Source organism: Anas platyrhynchos, chromosome 3 (genome assembly GCF_047663525.1).
Source record: "Anas platyrhynchos isolate ZD024472 breed Pekin duck chromosome 3, IASCAAS_PekinDuck_T2T, whole genome shotgun sequence".
Classification (NCBI taxonomy): Eukaryota; Metazoa; Chordata; class Aves; order Anseriformes; family Anatidae; genus Anas; species Anas platyrhynchos.
Genome location: NC_092589.1, coordinates 95,250,507 through 95,276,835, shown reverse-complemented (window position 1 = coordinate 95,276,835; position 26,329 = coordinate 95,250,507). Strand labels below are relative to the sequence as shown.

General features: G+C 37.4%; 1 protein-coding gene across 2 annotated transcripts in view; it reads right to left on the bottom strand.

Annotated features, from left to right (window-relative positions):
• The window catches only part of BMP5 (bone morphogenetic protein 5), a 56,155-nt gene that overhangs the window by 11,619 nt on the left and 18,207 nt on the right, over window positions 1-26,329 (bottom strand). For both annotated transcript variants that reach the window (XM_038177390.2, XM_038177391.2), the window contains 3 exons: window positions 20,455-20,647; window positions 15,008-15,156; window positions 4,299-4,496 (listed from right to left, as the gene is read on the bottom strand). In XM_038177390.2, the coding sequence (XP_038033318.1) occupies window positions 4,299-4,496; window positions 15,008-15,156; window positions 20,455-20,647 (540 nt within the window). The remainder of the gene's footprint in view (window positions 1-4,298; window positions 4,497-15,007; window positions 15,157-20,454; window positions 20,648-26,329) is intronic.

Genomic DNA, 26,329 nt, shown 5'->3' with positions numbered 1-26,329 from the left:
AAGTGCAAAGGAAATTTAAGTTCAAAAAAAATTGAACTGTCTCACTCTTTACAAAGATCTGTATACTGTTTTTCACTAATATCAGCATTTGTAGGAGGTAAATATTGAGCTTTTATGTTTCAGTCATTAATAAGAATTTTAAATTCAGTCAATGCAAGTCACATTGAAAAAAACAATCTATGACTGAAAAATGTGGGAAAGATATGCATATGAGACAGTTAGGGAAGTCAAAATCTGTTTTTAGATAGCACCCAAGCAGTCAAACTAATGTAAGCTGAAGGTTGTGCTTTTGTAAGTTCTCTCAGTCATGACATTTCCATATTTAAGAGTATGTACAGAAGTTTTTGTACCAGAATACAGCAGAAGTGTCTACAGTTAAAGGAGAAAGGCTGCATAATAAATATGTGCATCACTGCTGAGACATGTTGATTGTCTTGATATTCTGAATTACTTGAATATAGGTTAACCAGGGGTGGATGCACAGTCACACCACATTACCTGATATGGTGGTCTGCATTTTATATGAAGATGTGAATTGGTAAACCATCTAATCCACACACCTATGAAGAAAGCTAAACTCAGGCAAATGTGTATTCCTTCCTTGAATTCTATCTTTCATACAAGACAAACATTGTGTCTATTGTAACATTGCATGTAAGTATCAAATGTGACATTTATAACAAGATTTGGTGCCAAGCATCCAATTTCATATAATGCGGCTTCAAGGCCCATATGCTTATTCTGTCAAGAATCAAAACTATAGGCCATTATGGGTAAGTAAATGTTGTTCCCAACATTATCAGGGACAGCAGTTAGGGTCCGAACCCCTAGGTAGCAGAAGGAGTTGTGGAAGGAGGGCAAGAAAATGTAATATTTTTTAAAAAGGATTTTTATTATTATTTATTTATTCTGGCAGGGAAAATAAAGACATTGAGACATGACTATGTATACTATCACATGTTCTTCATTAATAAGTGTGACATCAACCGATGAAATACAGGAAACGCACAGTTAAGCACTGCTTTTTTTTAATCTCATTGCATTATGACCAAAATTTATGTAATTTACTGTAACAAGTATTCAGATGTGGTTATCCTCTAGTGCCTGATTATATATGTATCCATATACACTTTTTAGGAATGTTCAAAAAGAAAAAATAAAGTCAGACTTTGTTTCGAGGCAGAGTTATATGAGGTACTTTGGGAACAAATTGTCTTGTTTTGATTTTAGTTTTTTTCATTTTATCTTCAGTTTGACCGCAATAGAACTAGATAAGTAATAAACACTTCAATCCTCTGTGCAGGCAGGTGAGGTCTGAATGCTAATTTTCATTTCTGTGTCTTTGCACTACACTGAGGTCATGTTCTTTTGAAGATTTTAGGAACATAGGGATGCTGGCACCAAATCTGTTAACATTTACCCAGCTGGTATAATAATAACTGGTGCATATAGATTTTATTTTCTCTATTTTGTGTTTGTCTATGTCCTCATGAATAATTCAAAAATGTGTTATCCAGTGGAAGAACTGAGTTGCCCAGCAGGGTTGTCCTTTTTAATGTGCTGAGAATACAGTAAAGCTAATCAGCGGGGTCCAAAAACATAGAAAAGAAATTAGACAAAAAGCAAAAGACAGAAGGCAACAGGAAGGAAGAAGAAAAAGAAGAAAAAAAAATGTGAAAAAGAAACAGAAAAAGATTAAGAGGAAAAAAAAAAAAAGAGAGAGAGAGAGAAATTCAAAATAAAAGGAAGTAAGGACTGGAGTAAATTTGGGAAAAATATAACTGAACACTGTGACTTATAAGTGGCAACACACCTACCTGGCTCTGGCTACCTAGATGAGCATTTGTCACTGTCAAAGTCTGACTTGGATGCTGTAGAACAAGCTTAGAAACAAGCACTTACATCACACAATGACTTTTGCCCACCACTGTGTCGTTTACTTCCACAGGGCATTGCATCAGGGAGTAAATGATAATTGAATGTGGCATCACAGACCATTGTGAGGAGGAGGATGGGCAGTATTCTTTGGGATTTTCTTTGATGAAATATGAGGAGAAGGATTGGAAACCTCTGGAAGCTGTGCAAAACTATGAGACTCAGCCTCCTCCCAGAAGCCTGCTGCAATGCAATGCATGCAATGCACTTGTCCAGTTCCGGAAGTTGGTATATAGGAGAAAAAGGGCATAGCTTTTCCCTCATAGCAGGCTGTGCATGTTTGCTGTGAAGATGTGAAGATATGGGAAATAAGAATGTGTTCTCTCATTCACACCATTTTTTCACATTGCAACATCTGGATAGAATCTGCACATTACCTTTGCAGTCGTCAATGTCCTCATTCACAGATTTTAATTATTTTTTTTTCACTTACAGCATGAAAATTCCCATCACTGATCTTTAAGGGCCCACAAACAAATGGAGTTTGTATATGTGTGATATGGGGACTGCTGGTGCAAACTGCAAGGTAACAGCATGAAAGTCAGTTTGCTGTGGTGCAGGAGCTAGTCCTACAAGCAGTTTTGCTATGGAGGACATTGCTATGTGAGGCTGTGGTTACTCATCTACATGTAGCTTTGCCACCTATTCCAGCCTGTCCACGTCTTGCCACCCCCATCTCCAGTCACAGGTTGCTGCCTCTGCCTTGATGCAACTGCACATGCTTCTTAATCTAATTTTGTTCTAACACTAAGGTTTTCTGAAACTAACAAGCTTTTGGACAGAAATATGGCATGGATCAACATATACAGTGATGCATATCTATGGTTATGCAGGCTGGGGCCCTAAAGAGGTTAGGAGAAAATTTGTTTCATAATGCACATTTCACTAGAGATATTCTGATTTTTCTTGTTTTACAGCAGTTCTGGAGCAAGACTGGATGCATAAATGAGGCTGACCAGTGTTTTGAGACATACATACAACTCTTCATGAGGCAATTCTCATTCTGATGCAACTTGCTGGCATGTGTTAAGGCTGATTTTTTTTCCCAAGTTAAGCCAGCAGAGAGCTTGTGTTCATCTTCCCTGTTATAATCAAGCAGGCTTAACAAACCTGTTCAGTTTTCATTTCCTCATGGACTAGAAAGATGGGATTCAATTTGAAGTATGATACTTATATTAGGTATCTTAAAAGTACTATGCACTTAGATTACTTTTTCAATACATATATATCCATGTAATTCTCAAAATTAGTAGAAATATTTTCCAGAAAATATTAGAAGACTTTAACTTTTTTTTGCTGTTTTTTTTCAGGGAGAATATTATTTACTCTGGAGCTAACAGAGAGTATTTTAGATTTAATGCAATTACAAAGAGCATGTTTAACTGTATTTGAAGAAAACAAAACCAAAAACAACACAAGAAAACCTCATGTTGTACTATTCAGTCCAGAGCCCTTTTATGCAAATAGCAGAAGTGCATTGTATGGTAGCAGGAAAATAGAAGGAACAGTTTCTGCAGAACCAAAGCTGATCATAATAGAATCATCCAAAAGGCAAATTCATTTCTTTTTCTGAAGTGAATGGATCTAGAGCTAGCATAAGCTAGCAAATTTAACTGATGTGCATGCTTAAATCACGTCTGAGTTACAAGACTTCTGAAGAAGTTTAAATAGATAATAAGGAGAGAATGCTTAGTCAATATCACTTTATAAGTAATGGATAATAATACCTTTTTGATATAGGGCATGTTTTGTTTTGTTTTGTTTACTAACAAGAAGTTAAAATTGCCTAGTTGGTGACCTTTTTGTTATTTATTTCTAATTGCTCTCCTACAATATTGACTGATGGGATTTAGAAGTTAGTTGTGCAGATGTTATAGTTGTTTGTGTTATAGTTACACAGAATACCAGAAAACCTTTCAATATTCAAAAACAAACAAACAAAGCAGTTATAAACAGAGATCCATAGTGCCTTTATTAATGTTAGGAGCTTTACAAAACCTAGGATCTTCAGAAGGAACACGTGTATCCCTCTAAGTCACCTACCTCAGAAATAACTATGTTCCAGATCTGCAAATGAAACTAGAGAAACAGCGGTACCTTTTTTTCTACCTACACCTCAAATACAAATAAAATTGAGTCAGACATGTAAGTAAACCAACTCACAGAAGGTAGATCATGCTCAGAGCCAGCATAACAAAAGAGGTTTATGCAAAGCTATGGGGGCAGGCGGAAACAGGGCAGGAACACAGTTTCTGACAGCTCAGCCAATGAGCAATGTCTTAAGCTACTGAGACACCACTGCATTTGAGCAGGTGCCCATAACTCCTGTAAACATGGACTAGTAAATCATAGCTTCGTCTTACCCCCAACACTTGGCATCCTAGAAGAATCCTGATGACTACTAGATTTGTTGCGGTTCTGATTTTTCCTTTTATTGTTGGCTGCTCGGACAGAACGGAAAAGTACTTCGCTCGCCTTGAAGAATGCAACCATGAATGGCTGTTTTGACTGAGGCCCTTGTCTTCCAACCAGGCCAGCAGATTTAACATTGATACTTCGACCTATAAAGCAATGGAAACCACAAGTCATATACATTATGTGAAGTTCTGCCCCTCCTGAAGCCACACTGAGATTTCCACCAGTGGCTGAAGGAAGGCAAGGATTTTGCCTATAACCTTGAAGTTACATGAATAGAAATCCTAACCTTCTTTTGTTTAAGAGAACTTAAAGGACAAAAAATTCAACAGTTTACAAAAGTTTCAACAGCTTTACAGGTAGTTTGTCATTGCATGAAAGTACAGTCTCCATACACTGTATATATTATTCAATACATGGATATTTTAATTCAGTCTCACATATACAACTATAGAAGTGAAAAAATAAATGAGTCCCATTAAGGTCTATATGCTATCAAAAGGATAATGTAATGCAGTCATCTAGTTTTTGCATCGCTTGGGTGTCAGATGTGGAAACTTATATCCCCAAAGCAAATACATGGCAAAGAGAAGCGTGGATAATAAATATACCTCTGCTTTAAAAACAAATATTGTACAGTGTTACTCAAACTGATGTCCATTCACTAGTAAAAGTAGGAAGGTGTTCAGTCGCTCAAGAGAACAGGTTTTGAAATATGGACTTTATTGATTTTGGTTCTGTACCCAAGGGATGTGCATATTTCTCTAAAATATTTGTTCAGCCAGGACCATGTGGTAGCCTCACTATACTATAGGATCTAAACCTCAGTAAAATAAAAGAAAGCAAAACAAGTCACTGAAACTGCATCAGTGACATTTTAGCAAATAAACCCTTGCTCTTAACAGAATTTATTTTGGCAGCATAAACACTTTTGTGCATACGTGTATTATGCAGAGCCCTTCAACCGTCAGAAAACGAGACAGTGTCATGTGAAGCTGTGCAGCTGTGCTGGGTGGGGGACACAGAGGTCCTTTAAATGGGGAGGCGCGGGCACAAGCACTGCCTGCGCTGCGGCATCAGGGCACCGGAGGACTCCTCTAAACTGGCTGGAAGCGTTTGTTGCGTAGACAACAAAGGAGCATCTGCCTCGCTAACCTGCAATACCGTTAGCTTAATCACCCTGAAAGAGAACTTACAAATAAGCCTAGGAATCAACCTTATAGAAATAAGCATATAGGTTTCCTTTTCAAACACAAACGTACAGTGGCTGTACGCCAGAGTCTATATTTCTTAGAAAAACTCTATCACTGGCGTAAATGAAAGAGGCAGTTTGATTTGTGGTTAAAGTAGTTTCCATTCTACTTCCACTGTAACAAATGTATTAATTCAGCTCAGACTTCCTCCTTCTGGCAGCCCTTTTGCAGTAAAAAGAGAAATTAGAAGTTCCAGCCAAATACCATACCTTGAACTGACCCACTTCAATACATAAACACTTTTACAACATGTTTATTCAGGTGTAGCACTTTAAATTGGTTTAAGATGTTTCCAGTGACAGAGAGCCCAGCAAAGGCAGGAGAAGAACTGAGAAAGTTAGCAGTTATGGAGCAGAGTAATTGGCAACATATTCTGAACAATTTTGATAATTACTTTTTTGACTGCAAGGGAAAAATATATTTGTTGAAGCTTCTGATTTCATTTTAAATGACTTTTTAGTCTTGTGTTTCTTTAATTCTTCTTTTCATGTATTTATGTATGTAACTATTAAATAATTCAGTAACATTAATTTCTGTATGTTCAAATATTCTGTTGCAAGTCAGATATGAAAAACTGTACAGACTATTCTCTATTCATTGAACATGGACAAACCAACCTCTTACCACAAAGTTCCAAGTTTCCCCTCATTTCTAGAGGGAATATTTTTTATTATTTTTCTTTATTTTTTGTTCCAATGACTTTCAGAATTTTAATTTTATCTGTAAAAGATTAATACCTTACTGGTGGACATTTTAAGAATACTATTAGATTTATATACTGAGTGCTGTAAAGATGTGTGTTGTAGGTTTTCTGAATTTAAATCTAGGTTCTCTGAATTTACAATGGTGGATATTGTGTGCGAAGCAAAATATCCTTCAAACCAATGTGAACTCCCTTTAAAATAACTTTTAATATTATTAAGTTTCCTCTGGGTTTCCTTTAGACTTCAGCAATGAGATGACTATTAAGATTCCACAAGTTAGGGCTTACTTACTTATTCAGGGTATAGAGATATACCATAAAAATTAAGCCTGTAACCCACAGCCTTTTTACACACAGAAACAGTTTATGTGACTTTATTCCTTTATTTGTTTGATCTTTTAAGCAGCCAGCCTGAGTTTTTAGGACCCATTTTTTTCAGTTCATGAATAGTATATGCACTGAATCTGCGCCTAGTGAAGTCAAGACAAAAACGTTTATTGGCTTCAGCGGGTTCATCATTAAACTTTTCTCTCTTGGTTTATCATATACCTTAGCTTAACTCTAACCTTCAGAAGATGAAGCAATCAAAATATACACTGCCCTTGAGACACTAAATTTCTTCTGAGGAGGATCTCTGAACTGTTTCGTTTTGAAATTCAAACTACATATGTTGTCTCCATTTTAGGTTGCTTCTGTGCAAAATAAAGTTTGTATTTGAACTTCTATTGTCCTTTAGTGAAAACCACTGAAAAGCATCAAGTATTTTGCTATAGCAGGAGCTCAATCATAGCCTTGTCATAGTCTTGCAGACCACACCTTTTTCCATAGCATGGATTTCAGGACACAGTAAGAAAAATCTTACCCTAACCTGAACTGGTCTTTGTAGCAAGAAGCATCCATGGGCTTCACTTTTAGTAAGTGGTTGTAGTTTATCATTTATAGTAACCATTTATAAAACCTTTCTCTTGGCCTCAGTGGCAACTGGAAATTCAGGTCTCTCCAGCACAGTTGTTCCCTACTGTAGCATTTCCTAAAGTCACCTGAGTGGCTCAGGTTGACCCCATACCTTCCCTGTTGGCTTCACCCAACTGGAAAACCAAAAGAGCAAGGTGTATCTCTACCTCTCTTGAGAATGTCTGAAGAAGAATCAAATATGGTCAAGCATTCTGAAACCGGCTTTATTTTTGCTTCTATCATATCTTTAATCCTGAGGATTTCAAAGATTTTTTATTTTTTTTTCAGACTGTATAGACACACACAATGTAAGAAACCAGCAGTTGGTGATGCCGACTTCACTGAACCTAGCCACTGCATTTGAGATACACCTAGCAAAAATAAATAAGTGCAATAGATGGACTTTGTGCAGGGACAATCTAGAGCCATTGTATTCCTCTTATTCTGGCATGTGCTTTTCAATCCTGCTATGATAATTTATTGTCTCTCTTCCATATTGACAGGTATATTCAGGGACTTAAAACTTGTTTAAAGCATTATGTCCCAAATCTGCTCAACTCCTTACTTCTTATTCATATGATTCTGAGTCCTTGGCAAGATGTGTTTGTTTAACTTGGCATTTAAACTTATTTTTGGCTTTTCTTCTATTTGATAGTAAAGTGCCCTTAGCAGTTTGCATAAAAGGTTGTGTGGAAGTGCTGGTCTGAGTGACTGAACTGAATTAATATTATTTCCTTTTTAACATTCTGGCCTCTTATAATAAAGGAACATCTGTTTCAAAAATAGCTGTGACATTCAGCTTAAAAGGTACTACCTCAACAATGCTAATCATTTCTTTTTTTTTTCCTTTTTTTTTTTTTCCTTTTTTCTTTTTCTTTTTTAAACCTACAGAATAAGAACAGCACTCAGGATAAACACTCTGGAGCTATTTGTTGTAGCACTCCTTTGAATGGTTTTCTGCTGTCACACGCAGTAACAGCATACACCTCCTTTCATAAACTGATTGAGTCCCATCTTAAAAATTCATTTTCTTCCCCAGCTACTCCAAATGGAAATGCAAGAGCGTTTCAAGCTTTCAATAATAATCTGTCTCACAGTCCTGACCTGGAGAGATCACCTCATTTTTCATGGCATTCTGAATCCTGACTTTTTCTGAGATCGCCAGCATGGATGCCAGTGACAGTGGTAAGATTTGTGACCTGGCTCTCTCTCCTCATGCAGTATATATTTTATGTAAGGCATTGAGCAGACACTAATTTTGCAAGAGCTTTCAGCCATTATGTGTCTTGGCCAGATTTACACTGGCAACACAGGACAACGAGTGATTCCAAGATCCATTATTTTGTCCTGAGTCATCGAACTGCAGCAAACCACTCATTTTGTTATGAAAAACAAGCACTTATTTACTTTCAAAAGTGTTCAACAAGCCACAAAACACATTTTACAGATTAACCACTACTTCTAGGTCACAGTAGTTATTTTGGTAATAATTTTACATATTTGTAGATAGAATTATGAACTTCAGTGATGTTGGGAATTCATTTCTGGTCTGTTGAAAAAAATACCAAAACATTCCAATGACACATCTATGGTTTTCTTCTTGTGGGGAGTGATCCCCATGAAGACTGGGGAAGTCCTTTTGGAGACAGACCCTGAGTATACAAGGTCCAATAATGTCTAACTTGAGCAAACACACTTCTGAGGTTCTGAGTCTGAAAGCTCACTAGGTAGTTTCAAAATTAGATAGAAATTTGCTTGATTTCTCATGCTTGAACAGTGTTCTTGTGAGCAATGGGACTTCATGGAAACAAAAGAATTGAGGGAGAGCTTGGCTATCAAAGCTTAAATAAAGATTTATTTAAAAAATGAAAAGAGAAAAGCTAACAACACAAATATGATGGTCCATATATAAGGCATCCACAATCTTCCAACTCTGAAGTATTTTATACTCTCTCTACTGGATTACCTCCATAAACTGTTGCACAAACTTTTCCTTTGGTGGACACATTTATCTACATGGACATAAAATACAGCTTTTGAAACAAGCTTCATGTATTTTATTGACTTGTCTGCTCCCTGGAGGCTTTAAGGAATTCTGAAAAATGGGTGGTCTTGGATGGTCTGCTGTGCATTTCCGAGGCTTCACAGCTTTAGTCAAAACTGAAGTTCCAGCCTTTGTTATTAAAATCTTACATTCTGTTGTTTTTATTCTGTTCAGTTAAATGAATTTTGCATATCTTTTTTTGTGTGTTGATTTTGGTATTCATAAAGCTCTTGAAGAAATCACTTGGGATAATTTGTGAACACGTTAGGAACCGTGGCATGTTGTATAATGCAGCAGGACCATGTATGCTTACACAAAAAAATCAGACGTAATCATACACAAAAACTCTTAAGTGCTTGATTTATCCTTTGCATTTAATGTATTTAAACTGTGAATTGTCTGTGGGAGCCCTAAGGCTTTTCTGAACAGTTAAGAATTTGTTCAGGAAGACCATAAAACAAGGAAAGATTAGATTAATTGGTCATCCACCAAAGTATAAAATGGATAAAAGTACAAAATGGATAAAAAAGTTCTGAATGAAACTAAGCAAAAACTCTTATTATTATTATTCCTAAACTACTGGTTTAGAAACTACTGGTTTAGCTTAGATGCTGATGTATCCTTCATCTGCCTGGGAAGCAGGGCAGGGGGGGAGATGCACAGCCAAACAGCCAGGACCAGTATGCTCCAGTGTGCACTGGTGGCAGGGGCAGGAGCCTATCTCAAGTAAGTGTGCCCGTACTAACACAGAGTGTGTTCACGTTGCTGGCTACAAGCAGATGCATGAAAATGCTGGTGGTATTTCTGACCCAGCTGGAAACAGGTTACACCTATTTGCAAAAAGTAAGGGGTGCCCTGGAGTGCTCCCAGGTGCTGGAGCTGGACCATCCACACTTCTTGGGGCCACCCAAGGTGCTGTTACCATGCTCACGGCCAGTGCCAGCTGTCCCCAGGCTCTCCTGTGGCGGCTGCCATGTGGCCACCCTTTTTCTGGATGCTGAGAGAGTCGTCCCTCTGGCTTGTTTCACACCAGCAGAGCTCAGTGCCCCACAGTATTCCCGAGCATGTTTAATTTACTCATATAACTTTGGCCAAAGTCAGCTCTGAACCAGAACTCATGTAGCTGTACTTAGGCAGTGCTTGAGCCCAAGCTAATAAAACCTGCTGAGGGGCAGGATATATTAGCTTGGGTTCAGTGCTGTGCTAACATGGCTGTATGGCTTCCAGATGGCTCAGAATTTAGGCAGAGCTATTGCCTGCCAAAGTCCATATATATATCAATATATATATATATCCTAAATTCCCCCACTGAAAGGATGCTAATGAAGGTGAAATCACTCCTGATGATTTTGCCTTGTAAATACCAGCTCCACCAAAGAACTTAAATGTGACAACCCAGCATCATCCTCTGGTCTACCTGCCAGATACTGTGGTCACATAGGGTAGGTGCCAAGGTTGACTGGGGCAACCTCAGAATGAGATTAGTAACACTGAGTGTTGTAAAGGAGAGGTCAAGGCCAACGTGAAAGTGTGCAGCCAACTGTCTGTAAGAGCCATGGTGTTGCCACAGTTTGTTATGGGTTAAAGGCAACTTGGCCACCTCCTGCAGTGCATTCCCCAGAAGAGAAGGTGGACATGCTGCCTCTAAAAGCTTCATAGGAGAAAAGGAAAGGACCTTGAAAGTCCCAAGCTGAGATGAGGAGAAGGTAAAAAACAAACAAACAAACAAAAAAAACCCACACAGAGATACAGGGTCTCCTAGTGTCTCCCCCATGACACCGACGAAGCAGCTCCCCAGTCTTTCTTGCAGCATGCAGGAGTAGGAGCCAACATCCCCTTCCAGGGGACACATGTACCCAAGTACGTGCTGGAGAAAGACTTGGCCTTCCCCAGCCTTCACTTGGATCAGGGAACCTATTTTTGTTCAAGTTTCCCTTCGCTCTGAGGAAAAAAAAAATACCTGAAGTAAGAGTCAGTCAGGGAACTGAAGATTGTTGTTGTCTGCCTACCTCAAACAGCAAGAAAGTCTAAGAAAACCTGCCTTAGGACTACATGATGACAGAAATCACCTTAATCAGCTTGGGTTTTTCAAAGTACCAACTCTGTGATGCACAGGCTGATGGAAAATAAGCTGAGAGGCATGGCAGCAGTCCATGGCAGGAAAACACACAGAAGTACGGGCTACGGAGGCTACCCAGGATGTTATACTGAGGTGTGTATATTTGGGATCTGTTTCTTTTTTTTTTTTTTTTTTTCTTATGGATCAGCAGTAATCATAGTTACACGCTTTCTTGCTCTCCCGTTTTCTGTAGACAACATTAGATTCTCCTCAGCACTGACATAAACAGCAAAAGGAAGGCTCTTGCAGATTTGTACTTCTCCATTAGAAGTGATGTGCAAATTGTTGCTAACTTCTAATTATAAAAATGTTAAGTGTTAATACAAAGGTGCTGACTCACTGGAACATGTTTTAAGTCTTAGGACACATATGGTATATATACAGGAAAAGCATCACATGGAGCATTTCAAATCGTTTCTGCATCTGTATTGATTTTATGCTGCAATTCATCTAACACCCGCACTTCCATCAGTGTGAAAATGATCACCTCTCGTTTTAAACACCATGGAGAGTTTTGGTGTCAAAAGGAGGGAAATGGCCAAAAGGAGATGCTGCAGAATGCTGAGGAGACTTTAAAAAAGAGAATCAAAAAAAAAAAAAAAAAAAAAAAAGAACCTTAATTTACCACAGCCCCAGGGAAACAGTGCATTATATGTTGACAGCTTCCATATGTGTCATGCAAACCTTTATTCTTACTGTTCAAAATAAAATGTCCCATTAAGAGAAAAAGTCTACATTTCATGCTAAAATGATGCGTATGATACCAAATACTGTCTTAAAGAGAAAAGAAAACACATTCCAATGTCATGTGGCTTTTTGTACTTTTTCAGCATTTTCAAAGGGGGGAAAATATGAATTACAGTAACCAGACATTGTTCCAGAGTTGTTTTTATCACACTGTTATATTAAATAGCTACATTTTTTTTTATTCCTCACATAGACATTATTATTTTATATGTATCTTCTTCAGGGATCACTAGATCTCCACAAGTAATTGCTTAAAAAGTCACTGAAAGACAACCATAAGAAAGATTACTATTAATGATAATGGTAACAACACAGTAGCACCCTGAAGTCTCAGTAATTACCAGTGTCCCATTTTAAAGGTGCTATATGAATACATCTGAAAAAATTGAGTACATATTTACAGACTCTATTATCCAGGGCCCCAGTGCAGCATCTGTCTACCCCAAATATGAATCTTCTGACTTAATGGAATCAGATTTAGTTTAACAGACCATTGCAATAGAGAGGATAGGGTCTTATCACAAATATCTCTCCAGTTATGGGGGCAGACCTCCTATACTTCCCATAAACATAATGAGCAGCTGAAGGCATGTGGAAAGGTACTTCAGACCTGCATGGCCTGAAGTTTCCTTGAGCCAATGGCAGGTTTTTCTATAGCTTTGAATCAGTCCCTGGGTTTTGGTAGGGAAGTGATTGGAGGAAAGGTGGGTGGGGTTCTCTGGGTTGCAAACAGAGTCCACTACAAACTGAGTCATGTACAAAAATTCATGTTTCATCTGTACACAAACATGTCATTCGACTGCTGGTGTTTCTAATAGCTTCCAGAAGTAACAGCAACCCAATAAAAATAATCAAAGCCTTAAGAGCAAAATTGTAAGAGCATGAAAGGATGATTTTCCTTATGCTAAAATGAAGCGGTATAGCACAGGTCTTCCCAATAGTTTTGAGAATTCTAAATTTTGAGAATTCTCTGGGAGGGCACTCTTCTTGCATGAATAAACTGAAAAGGGAACAGAAAGTGAGGAAAGAGGGGAATTCCCTCCTTACTTGAGCAGCTGTGTTGAGAAATTCAAATAAGCGAGGTGCAGAGAGTAAAGCTGCCTGTGGCTTTCGAATTTAAAATAGAAAATTATCTACCACCTTTCTGATCTTGGGAGAAAGACAGAGGAAATACTTATATAAACTGTTCTTTTACAATTTCTTCAGTGTATTAATCTAAAGGTTTCCTTTTATCCATACAAACTTTCCTGCTGTTTTCTGCTGTTTACTGAATGAATATAAGGTTGAAGCTAGAACCAACAAATTGCTAGTTCCAGGATTTCTTAATGAGTGCCTTTCATGGGTATTTCATTTTCAAGAATTTCTTTTTTTGAATCTCTGGGGGGGGGGGGGGTGCGTGGAGGGGGGGGGGCTGTTAAGGATGGAGTTTATTCTGGAACAGCACAACTGGCTGGGAGCCAGTTCACCTCATTTGGATGACTGACGGAGGTGTCACCTCTCCAAAATGTTAAGGTCTTAAAACTGGCCTTAACAAAACCATGCCCATGCACAGCTCATGCTCAGGTGTGGGCCATTTGAAGAGTTGAATGCAGCAGCAATGTGGTCAACTTAGTATCCATGCCTTCTTTTTCTGCTGACTGTATCTGAACTTTGTGGGCAATGTTAGGTGAAATTGTGCACCCCAGTTCAAGGCTTTTCACAGCGCTGTGCCTAAAGGAGGACATCAGAGCCCATGGCAGCCTTTTCCATAACTCTCCAGCAGCCAGAGCACTTTCCAGAAAAGTATGAGGGGCTTTGTTCACAGCCCAGCTGAGCCTGAGGGAGAATGCAGATCAAAAACAATGAGAAAATATAGCCAGAACAAAGAAAGAAGAAAAAAAATATATATTAATCCTTACACCAGGGTTTCTTCTGCTACTCATTAACATTATGTCAGCTAAGGTTTAGATTAACTGGCATCATAGATCCCCTGACCTCTGACACAGAAAGCTTTTTGACAAGAAAAAGCTAAATCTGAAAGTTTGCTTGTAAAGTAATACAGATTAAGTGAACCATCACAGAAATAAGGTATATAATTCTCTTTTTATTAGTTTCTAAAGAAGTCTAAGAAAGAACACCTCTAAAAACTGTGTTTTGCACTGAGATGCATTTTCACTTAACTTAATAAACAGTATAACTGTGAATAATGTAGTAGTTGAGTAAATTTGACCTATAAAAAACCCACAATTAGTACTTCAGATTTGCTAGAATTCTTTCTAATATTCAGCTAATAAATTTTTTCAAGATTTCAAAGTTTTGACCCATTTCAAAGTAAAAAAGTTTTGAGGTTAACGTTTTTTTTGAAGGATAGTAAAACAATTTCCAAATTACCCTATTCTTAACCTTTCTACAGCATTAGTATCAGGGTCTAGGAGGTCATTTCTGAAATATTCAGAGGTTGTTTTATACCTTTCTCCATGCTTCAGCCCAGAAAGATATTTAGAAACTTTATAAACCAAAAATTCCAAAAATCTGCTAGAATTTCCTAACTGCATGTAGGTAATCATCAGTGGAAGAACATTAAAATGGAACTTGATTTTTCATGTAAGAACTTTTATCCCAAACTTCATTTAATTTAGCTTGATTCAGTTAGCCTTATAATTGTTATATTCTACAGAATTAAGAACAATAAACAGTTTCCAGACCATAGCTGCAGCAGGACAAGCCTATGTTCTTCATTTATAAACCCTCCATGGATTGCCACCCAGCAGAGTTAAAAAACACCCATCCAGAAAAAGTTCACAGCAACAGGATGACAAGAGCATATACGGAGTTATGATCTATAGTAACTCTCTTACCGTCCCCAGTTTCAGCGCAGAGCTGCAAGCCCAGATTGTTCTGTGGATTAATCACCCAGTGATTGCTGGTCACAGTAATGTCAAACACAAACCAGCCCACATCAGAAGCTTGAGCCTTTCTTGTGTCTAACAGGAACAAGTCTGCATCCCTAAGTTAAAGAAAATAGAAAGTTACGACATCCAAATATTATTATTTTTTGCCCTTAACTTCCTTGCTGACAATAACTTCCTCCAGCCCAAATGAATAATCCTTTGACACATCCTCATCGTAACGCAGCATAGCATGTGCTGTAGCCAGCATATAATTGTTAAGTATAATATAGGTATTTCCCCTTACAGGCCTATCTGAAATGACTCTCATCATATGAAAGCTGCAGTTCTGGAAAATCTGAAAAATCTAGCTTCCTGATATAAATACACAAAATATGTAATTGAGACTGTGTATAAAGGATTCATCTTTCAGCACCAGAATGTCTCAGGAATATTAACTTTTATAAACCGTCCAGTGCAAAAGACAAAAAATGTCAAAATCGCGTTCCAATTTCAACTAAATTCAAAGGAATAGCATTGCTAAAAAAGTCTGTTATTAATAACATATGACAGCAGTTATATCATATAACGAAACATGAATATATGACAGTTTCATATTAGTACAGATGTTTAGAAAATACGTCTATATATCAAAGTAGAAATTATATATCAATTCAATAACGTAATTATTACATTTTAACCCTCGATTCCCTGGTATATTCTCAGATTTGTTCCCATGAAATTTTCCAGTAATTCAGAAGGGCTGCTCAGGGGAGTTAGTATAATTGTGTTACTAAATGTTTAGCATGGGTCGTTTATTTGTTCTGTTTTCACATATCTCCTGACACAATTGGTTCCAGAACCACATCTGTATCACAAATAATTTACTGCAATGAACATACTAAAAACAAGATATTTAACTCTCATCAGTTTCATTTTACATGCTTCTACAAAGCAGCACGCATTATTAGAAACTGTTTTCACCATTTAGCCTTTTAAACTTAAATCTATTGTTAGACAAACCTATTCCTTTTCTGCTATAAATAGTAATCAAAACAACAATACCAAGAAAAAAGTGTTTTACTTTACATTTTGACTGTCCAAAACAACTAAAGACAGTCTTGGCTTGCACGGACCTTAGAGCTGAATTGTTACCTTACAGACAGCATGAATATATGCTTAAAGAGGTAGGAGAGATGGAAACAGTTTTTGTGTATAATAAGTAAATTTAAAATTATGACGTTCCTGTCACTGTATTCTTATGCTGCTTAATCACAATGACATGGTAGGAATTTGCTGTTTTATCTTGACTAACCACTTCACACGTACTACAAGCCTTTTACACTGAAAAAACATCTTGCTTAGCTCTTGAAACAGTGCTTGTTCAACGCTTAGAAAAATAAGACAAAATGCGCTCAGACAAGCATACAACATTTGCTTACATGTGAGAAATATCTACATAATCAGGTCAAAGAGCTCAGCAACAATGAAGGAATCTTTTTTTTTTTTTTTTTTTTAAAGTAAAGGAAATTGAAAGAGCTTTCTTTAAATTTGTCTTTTTGCCTTCCTTTAAGGGAAAATCTTTTGCTGGGCTCGTACCGTTTGTGTTCTAATAGAACACTGTGAATGACCACACAAGGAGAAAACACCTTCTCCCTCTGGAGCGAACATGAAAACAGTCTTACGATTTAAAAGAGCCTGACTCGCTACGCTAGCACTGAACAAATTAACAACGTACCACAAGCTCATAAATAGTACTCTCTGGAGTCTTAAATGCCCATTTTTTCTCTAATAAGCAGTTTTATCAGAACTTTAAAACTGAATGGCATAATTCTGAATGCGACAGGCTTTGACATGGTTATTTGTAAATATATTGTGTATCATTCAATAAATTTAATAGAAAACTGTAAAACTGTTTAGAATATAAAGTATTGCAATATTACAGTGCCATAATTTCACATTTGTATTGTCTCCTCCTGGAATACATAATCATTTTCCCATATAGACTCTGTCAGCTCCAAACTTTGTGTGAATAATATACAAAGTCCTCAAAAGTCAGTGTGTGCGATATCTAAGTGCCAACTCAGAATAGGGGACTACTAATGGTGCAGCCCAGAAATCTGTATAAAAGATAGATTTTCTCCTGCAGTGTGACTTTATTATTCTGTACAGCAGCAGAAATTCACACCACTTTGTCTTGGCATTGATATGTCAATCTTCTTGCCCACCTTCCTGCAAGCAGGATCTAGCTATGGTAATAGCCAGCAGACTGTTCTTACCCATTTACTCAGAAAACAAACTAAAAATAAGTTGTGAGCACCTAGAGAAAAATAGAACTGATTCATAAGAACAGATGGTGAAATAGAGAAAAAGCCTCCAGATCAGTGCAAATGATTTGGTCCACATAATAGTCATTTACTACAGAAATTCAAAATATTACTCAGGAAAATAAGTGGGTTTTTTGTTTGTTTGTTTGTTTGTTTTTTCCCAGAATTCGTATAATATCAGATGAAAACCAGACCCTTCAAAAGTCAGTAACAGCTCAGGGTTCAGTTTTCCACCATTATCTGAAATTTCTCATCACATTTTGTGACATTATTAATTTTAAAAGTCTCTTTTATTCTGTGAAGAGAAAAAAAGCAAACAAACAAACAAAAATCACACTTAAGATGAAAAACAGCTGCAAATTTTGGCTCTATTTTTTTTTTAAGCTATTTAAAATTACAACATATGATAAAAAAGTAAGGCATTATGTCGTAAATAGCCTGAAATGCAACAATGAACACATTCAGGCAGAATACAGCTGATTGTCTTTACCTTTATGGAGGCTGTTTAAGCTTAGTTGGACCCAAACGGCCCATTGTCTACAACAGAAATGCTACCATAGTCAAGAACCTCAGCAAAGAGGCTATGGTCAGAACATCTAAGTAGCTCCAGATCTCCTGGGTCATTTAAGCAAGGAAAGGTGGAATAAACCATCTATACGTTCCTTGAAAGCCAGCAAAGTTTTTGACTAGATCAAATTGTGACTACAATTACTATGTAATTGGCCATCCCCGTAACGCTGCTTCACCTCTCGCCTCATTCCAGAAAGCTGCTCTAGTATCTTAATGCCACTTGAGGATTCCCTAATGCAGGAAGAATCCTTTGGGTTTAGTTAAATTAGTGGCTAGCTGCCACCAGATCATGAACAAGGATTTGGCCTGTTGGAGCACATTACTTTCGTCATGAGAAAAGATCAGGGCAGGAGTACATTGGCAGGGCCAAGTAGGAAAGTTTGCCTTGCCATTGGCTGTGCTTTACACTTTTCCTTAGAACAAATAGAAAACTTCAATCTCAAAGACTGTCATTTCAGCAAACTCTGAGTGAATTCAATAAGTATGCTTCAGCAGCCATGCTGCCACAGAGACAGAAAAATGTCTGCAACTATAAAGTCAGCAACACAGAAGCAATAAACCATGACCACGTCTTGCCTAAAGGCATAGCAAAATCTGTAGCAGGTTGTAGGACTCCATCGGATACCCACATTTCCCATTCAGAGAAAAGAAAGGCGGATGGCCAGGGTCAAACTGAGCAGCTCTGCTGTGGTATGACACTAGCAGGGAGTGTGGAGCATGGCAGTTGCACAAAAATTTGCAGCTAAATCTGAAAATTTTGCACCTAAAATCTCATGTACACATGTAGGACAAACTCTTGAAGTCTGAGCCCCAAAGCAAAAACTGTAACTTTATTTCAGAAACCAATAATATAATATTTTTGGGAGCTCTTCTGTCTGGAGTTATAAAGAAGCAAGTAGGAAAAGTTCCTAATTTCTAATATAAGCACTAGAGAGGCTGTGATCTTCTCCTACCTCAACACATTTACCTCCATATACCTCCATATACTCCATGTATAAGTACAGACCAGCAAAATCAGCAATAGGAGGGAAGCACTTGACGATTAGACTAAGTCTGAAGTTTCCTTAGTTATAATAGTGAAAATTAAATAGGTGGTGTGGCAGGTCATTGCACATGCACCTTTCTGGCATCATGATTCCATCAGAAGACAAGGGGCTTTTATACTTATAAATGGAAATATATATGTTTATAAAATTATGTTTATAAATAGAAATGGTGCTTTTAGAAATGTGAAGAATTAGAAATGCTTAGAAATGTGAAGATGAGATATTGAAAGAAAGTGCTAGTATTCTCCAATGGTTTAATAGAGAAAATTGTCATTTTAACAAGCCAGATGTTATTTAAGTTTCATCTTGCTTCAAAGGATTAAGCTGTTTTCCCTTTTCTGAAATAGAACAGAAATCACTCACTGAGAAAACATAAAAACAAAAAAACAAAACCCATTAAAATGGATTAGAAAACCAACTTTTCCCATTAGTTCTTAAAAATAAAATTAATTCTGTTGAGCTTGAAGGTAAAGAGCTTTCATCACCCTAGCCTTGACCTATGCTCTTCAAATGGATATATTTTTTTCCCTTCCTGTTTCATTCCTTCCTCCAAGAAGCTTCTTTGGGGACCTATATCAACCGAAATTTTGCAAGCTGGACACAGAGGAAAAAAATCCTGCACTAATCTAGTAAGAAAGCAGAAGACACTCTGGAAGGATAAGTGCTTTCCCACCTGTTGGTTCTGCTCCATTGACATAAAATAACTCCCTGTTTATAACCATAACGATTTTATAACTTGGTGTTCAGAGATCTCACCTGGAAGGTACAAGCTCAATGTTCTACTTACAGGGTTCTTACTTAAACTACTAAGTAGTTTAGCTACTTTGCCTCAACAAATCTGGTAATTTACTCATTTTTGTAGGTTTTGCAGAGTCTTGGAAATATGTCACTCGCACTGTTCTACATACTCAGAATCAGAGATTTGCTCATGTGTGACATATTTGCTCTAATTTTAGTGTTATTGTAAGCACCATGTGTCATCTTAAAGACAGTGCATGACTCCATCTTTTAATCATGTTCTGCAGAACATTAAAAGACATACAAAAAAAGCCACACTCCTTCAAAAGTCAGCAAAGTTGAACACTCTGTCTTTAAGGAGCTAGCTGAGTCTTGGCTTATAGTATGTCAGTGTTGGCAAATGGTGTATTTCCCAAATCCAGACACTTCAACTGAGTTTACAAATCCACCATTTGCTCACCAAGAACATGAACCTTCACCTCTCCTGTCCATGGGCAGACTGTTTGGTGAGATTGGATATGCAACTTTCCATAAACCTGGAATAAATTACATTTAAGATAAGTTTTATTCTTGCTCGGTATTTGTTGTCGTTGCCTAGGACTTAATGCAACACAAGCCACAGCGATAGCAATAATGCCTTGCCAAGGGTACATTTATGGTCAGTTATCACCTCTCTAATTCAGATAGAAACCTGGGACATTGTTTCAGGCATAATACACTCATGCTGGCAAGGTACCTGTTGGGATACTCCTTGATGATCTGGTATATGCTAATCTGAATTGTTTCATTCTCAAAGCGGCTGCTGCTTCGATCTTTGTATATCCGGAATTCAGCTGCTGTCACTGCTTCTCCATGTGGTATTTGAGTAAGGTCAAACCGAAATTCCTTGTAGTGCCTTCGCTGGTGGGAGAAGTCCTTGTCTCTTTCAACTGTTAGAAAAAGAGTTGAAGGCAAATTAAAGAGACAAAGTGAGAGACAACACCCATTTCCCATGCTTAATAGAGTGTTCCCCATGCTTTGGAGTAAACAAACAGGACAATATAAAACTGTGCAAATAGTAAAACCACAAGCCCAGACATACTTCCAGTTAAAGGAAATTCCACAAGCTAAGTGTCTTCAGTTCAAAAGGAAAAACCCTCAGTGGCTTTTATAAAAATTCCAGAAGCCAGAGTGGAAAGAATATAAAAAAAAATAATAATAAAAAAAAAAAGAAAAAAAAAAAAGAAGGCATGTTGTAAAGTAACTAGAAATATGGACAAACTTAAAGCTGCAGAAGGATTTAGGACTTCAGTTTAGTTGTAAGCCCAGCAGCAGTAATGCCAGAGACGTAGGTGACTTTGGAAAACACTAATAGCCACTAATATCCAGGCAGCTGAGAGGAAAGTTGATCATTCCCTCTCAGTGTAATAAATCCTGAAGTAGTGCTAAAGTGCACTACAACCACTATATATTCAAGAAGTGGTCGCGTATAAATTAACACATGCTGTAGTCTAATGGCATCAGTGTCATCTTGCTAGTGGTCAGAAGGAGCCGTGAATCAGGGCTGAGAGGTTCTGGTACCCGGACAGCAAAGGCAGGGGCATTCCTGTCTTGAGGCGCCCCCTCAAACAGGAAGGGTGTGCAGGGCAGCTGCCAGAGTTTCTGACACCACAATTTAAAGAACAAAACAAAACAACTAATCTCATTACTGCTTAATTCAGGATCACACGGAATTTTAAAGTGTAGTGGACAAAGCATGTTAGCTGATTTCACTGTGCAACTGATTTTGGGCTAATTCAGATGTTTGCTGCGGTTCTGACCCTGAGCTGGGAGCCACTCCTGCAAAGAAATATCTGTTTTGATGTGGCAAGTGAACATACAGGCCATAGTACTGTCTGATGACCATTCTCCAGGACGAATAGTTTGATTTAAGAGATGTGGAAAGGAAAATGATCCATGGTGTAACATTGACCTGTGAAGAAGCTGTGCCCAGTGCCCTGTGGCAGTGGAAAAATTCTACCTTCCTCTTGAGGTGCATTGCCGGACTGATGGTGGACAAAGCCAAACACTCAGAGCTGGGATTCAATTCGGATAACCGGCTAAACAGATTTGTGACTGCACCCAGCTGCGCTAAACGCTCCATCCCACAACCCTTGCTCTCTTACTGAGTTTTGGCATTAACAGTCCTGAGATCTGAGAGAGGAACAACCTCAGTTCCGAAAATGTGTAGGTATAGATTACTTCATTACATGTATAAACAATAAAATGTATGTATTATTACAATAGATGTATATTTATACTTATATATTCATGTTTATGTGTACATCTGCATAAATTTACATACATACACAATGCATTTGTATACAATGTGTTTGTACATATATTTAAGTATTATGCATATTATAAAGCATATGTAGTCTTACAAAACAGAAATCTGCCAAAAGAAAAACCTGTTTTGGTGTTGCCATATAAAGTTATGGTTATGGACATATTAAAAGGAAAGCAACTGAAGCAAAAGTATTTACATTATTTTCAGAGCAGTAGTTAGCAGCTAAGTCACCTGTGGCCACAGAGCTATCCCTTACAGTACACTTCTCTTTCATCCCTGCAAAAATGTAAACTATTCTTGTTTTTATAAGCACAGTTTTTGAAAACATACAAAACTGTGTTGCCTTAAGAATCACCAAAAATAAAATATATAGGCTACAAGAACACTTTATCTTCAGTGAAAATAACTTTCTCTTGGCTGACAAAAGGAAAATTGTCTGCTAACTGCAAGGTTTACTTGGCTCAAGTGTGTATTTGGCTTACGTGGGTTTGCCATCTTACACTATGTAGAAAAAGTAAAGCAGAAAAGAGGCAGAAGCATGTAAACGGGCTGCTCTGTACCTGGAGATGAATGGGCTGCTACTGAAGAGAAACAGGATACGGTCTATTTAGCAGCTCCGCTGCTTGGCTCTAAGCTGTGAGATATATACAGAGATCTAACTTGAGGTTTGGGGTCTGTTTGCCTTTTTTTTTTTTTTTTAATGTACAGTTCTGAAAGGACTTGGCAGAGATTAGCATATGCAAATGCTCTGAATCAGGGAGGATTTTTCTAGTATGAAGAGTCTGCTGCAAGTTTCTAATGTTATAGCTGAGGATTGCTGGGCTAACGTGGAACAGATATGTCAATAATCTGCAAATGAAAGATATATTAAAGCCAGAATTAACGTAGCAGTAATATATTGGGTTTGTGTTTATTCAACAAGTATTTACCAGCATTCATGGGTAACTAAGCACAACTCACTGTGAGTAAGCACTGGAGAATTAGACGGAATAAAAGTATTAAATGCCAGTACTCCTGGCCTGAGCTGTTTTTATTTGGGTTTGAGGTTTCTTTTTGTCTAGTTTCTTACAAGTACATTCTAATTAATAACATTAGTTTGGAAACAGCAGTTGTCTCCATATACACTGCAGTTTGGACACAAACCTCTACAACACACTGCAATAACACTGATGGGATTCTCTCAGGATCACTCACAACTGCTGGAAGAATACTGATAGCCCTTGTCTGTAGAGCCCCAAATTAATTATTACAGCTAACACAGATATTACTTATCCACATATAACCCAGGAAGAGACAGCACTGCCATCTGAAAGGGACAGAATTTCAGATTTTCCTTAGGCCTAGATTTGCCAGGATAGAATTGGCAGGCAAGGCAAGACTTAGAAGTAGCAAGAGACTCCACAAATGAAGGGTTGTATAAAACAGGCACTAAAATTCATGAAAAACCCTGATTCCAGGGAAGTCCCACCCTCTGCATCGGAGCCAGATTCTCAACCCGTAAATTTCTGTAAGCCAAAGCACAAAACATAAAAACAATTTTTATGAATTTAGACAAGTCAAGATCTTGCATTATATAGCAGACTGGAAAAAAACAAAAAACCAAAACAAAACACAAACCAATGTTGTGGTATTGTCTAGTGACTTGAATTACAAAATATAAAAGATAAATGTTATTTAATGATACTGAGTATTTTAATACAGAAAATAATATACAAACCTAGATCTCTTCTACATCTAAAAAGTGCCTTGTTAGGAAAGACTTTGAATGCACAGTAAGGTGTCTTATCGGGTCCATTGCACTGCTGAAATGACATGGAGTGCAGAGGAGCACCATGTCTCAAGTATTTTTATTTCAGTGCATTAGCACTGGCAGCCCAAAAAATACAGGTTAAGATTTTTTAAAATATTCTGTTCTTTCAGATCATTCTCATGTCATTCCAGCTCTGCTCAGTTCATCTGCCAAAATGCTTCTCTGTGGGACAGATCACGGCATCTAAAAAATAGTTGACCAGAAAATCAGGAAGTCCTTTTTTAACCATCAGAGGCATATCATTTTTGTAATTAAAAAGAACTAGTATATCAGTGTCAGTTCTGATTACAACAAAACTCTTCATTTGCTGTCAAGATTCCTAGCACCAGGTTTTTGAACTGGTATTTTTACACCACCTGAAACTAATATATTCAGCACTATGGTTACATCAGACAAATCATAGCTCAGGGGAATATCACAAACACCTGTGTGTGTAAGATAGGAAAGAATGATATTTTCCACCCATGTGGCTCACTGATGAAATACTCACACTGTACTAACACTCAGCCCAATCACAAAAAGACTGAAGGCAAATCTACACCACAGAGATACTTTGGAAAAATGAGTCATCTTTAATATGAAGAGAAAATATTATTCACAAATTTTCATTAACACAAGTATAAATCACACAGATGGATGTGCAATAAGTAATCAGTATATTATCAATTCAGCTATAAATGTCTGACTGAGCTTAAAAAAATGTAAAAAGTGCTGGCAAGAAGTCTATGTCACAGTGTATGAGGGACTATTATACGTGTTCCTTCATTAGCAGTTAGCTCCCCACTGACATGTGTTTTGCTTTTCCTGAAGAGGCTGGTATGTGGTGACATGTATGGAAAGTGAAAGCTTCTTTAGCAAGTGGGGAGCAAACCAAAGCCAGGTTGAAACAGGCTGATTTTACAACATAAGGTTTTAGGATCCCAACTGCATTCACAAATAGTGAAGCTTCCCTAATCAACTTGTGTAACTGTTTAACTACTACTTATACATGCCAAAGCATGGTCTTACAGACCATGTAATTATAAGGGGCCATTTACACTAATCTCACTGAATTTCACTGTTTGACTCTGGATTCTTTGTATAAGCACTAAGTAAACCAGTCAGTTTTAATCACTTCAAGGTGATAAAGGTTACAGTAAGCCGATACACTACAAACGACACTCGTTTACATCTTGAATATAATGAAATGATAGTTTATCTACAGTGAACACTTGTGCTTATCTGACAGAAACAGGTCAAAGGTTCCAGGCATTTTCTCCTGAAATTACTCAGTGCTGCCTCTAATGACTGATAATTGAAAGCAGAGGCTGGAAATATCAAATGTGGTAGGTGACAGATAAGCAACAGATTAATGCAAGTACTCTGTTACAGGACACTAAAAGGTCAGAGGCCCTAGGAATTAGCTATTGTGCTACTGTGAAAAGACAGACATCAAATAGCTATCTACCTCATTCTTGCTCTGTTCTCCAGCATTCAAATCCTAGAAACCCATTCTCTCTTCTACAATTAGACTACGTGAAGTGACAACACCTTTTACAGAATATGGCAAAAAGGTTTTATAGGGTGTATTGACAAAAGAAAAGGTCCGATCCCAGAGCAGAATGAAAGATGCTTTGCTATTATAGATGTCAATATGTTAATGAAATGCATTACAGAGAATTTAAGAACATTCAGTAGAATGTGATTCTCAGTTGAGGAAGGCCAGACTTTTAAAAATATACATTTTAAAGCTTTGTAACTTTGTTTAGGCTTTCAGGCTGTAGAATACAAACATTAAGAAAGTTAAATTAAGCTTATCTCAGGAAGTATATCTTTCATCTTTTTATTCCTCAGAACACAAATTCTAATTCAAAGTTTGTTGAAGTAAATGGAAGTCTTTTCTTTCTGTCTGTTGGCTTTTGTATAAGAATTAGTCTTCTAAAAAAGTCTTCGATTGAGTGTACTGTTAAAGATCAAGTGCGATGAAAAATACTCTCCAAAAGTGATCATTTAAAAAAATGTGCAGACAAAGGAAATACTTGTCTAAGCAAAGCTACTTTAATTGTAAAAGGTTATAATGCTTTTATAAAATTAAAAGAATCCTGATCAAGACTCGGGAAATTTATTTTGAGTTAGATATCAAAATTCACAAAAATAGTCACCTGCACTCACAGGAATGTTTTGGACACCACAGCCTGACACAGTCACTGGAGAGACACTTCTGTTTGTTAAGGGTCAACTGCCTTGCATCAGTCCATAATAAGAACAGATGAGTTTATCTACCTTTCTCTTTCAGTCACCTGCAGCTGCAGTCCATAGGAGTAAGAAACAGTCCTTTCTCAACAAACACTTCAACCCATACCAGCTACTTTCAATGACTACATCTTAACTGCCAGGATATGGAGTAGCTCAGAGGTGGGACATCCTGGGCCACTGCACAAAAACAGGGTTGGTGGTCAAAATGAAAAAAAAATATATGTATATACATATATATCTCAAATTTTGTTCCTGCAT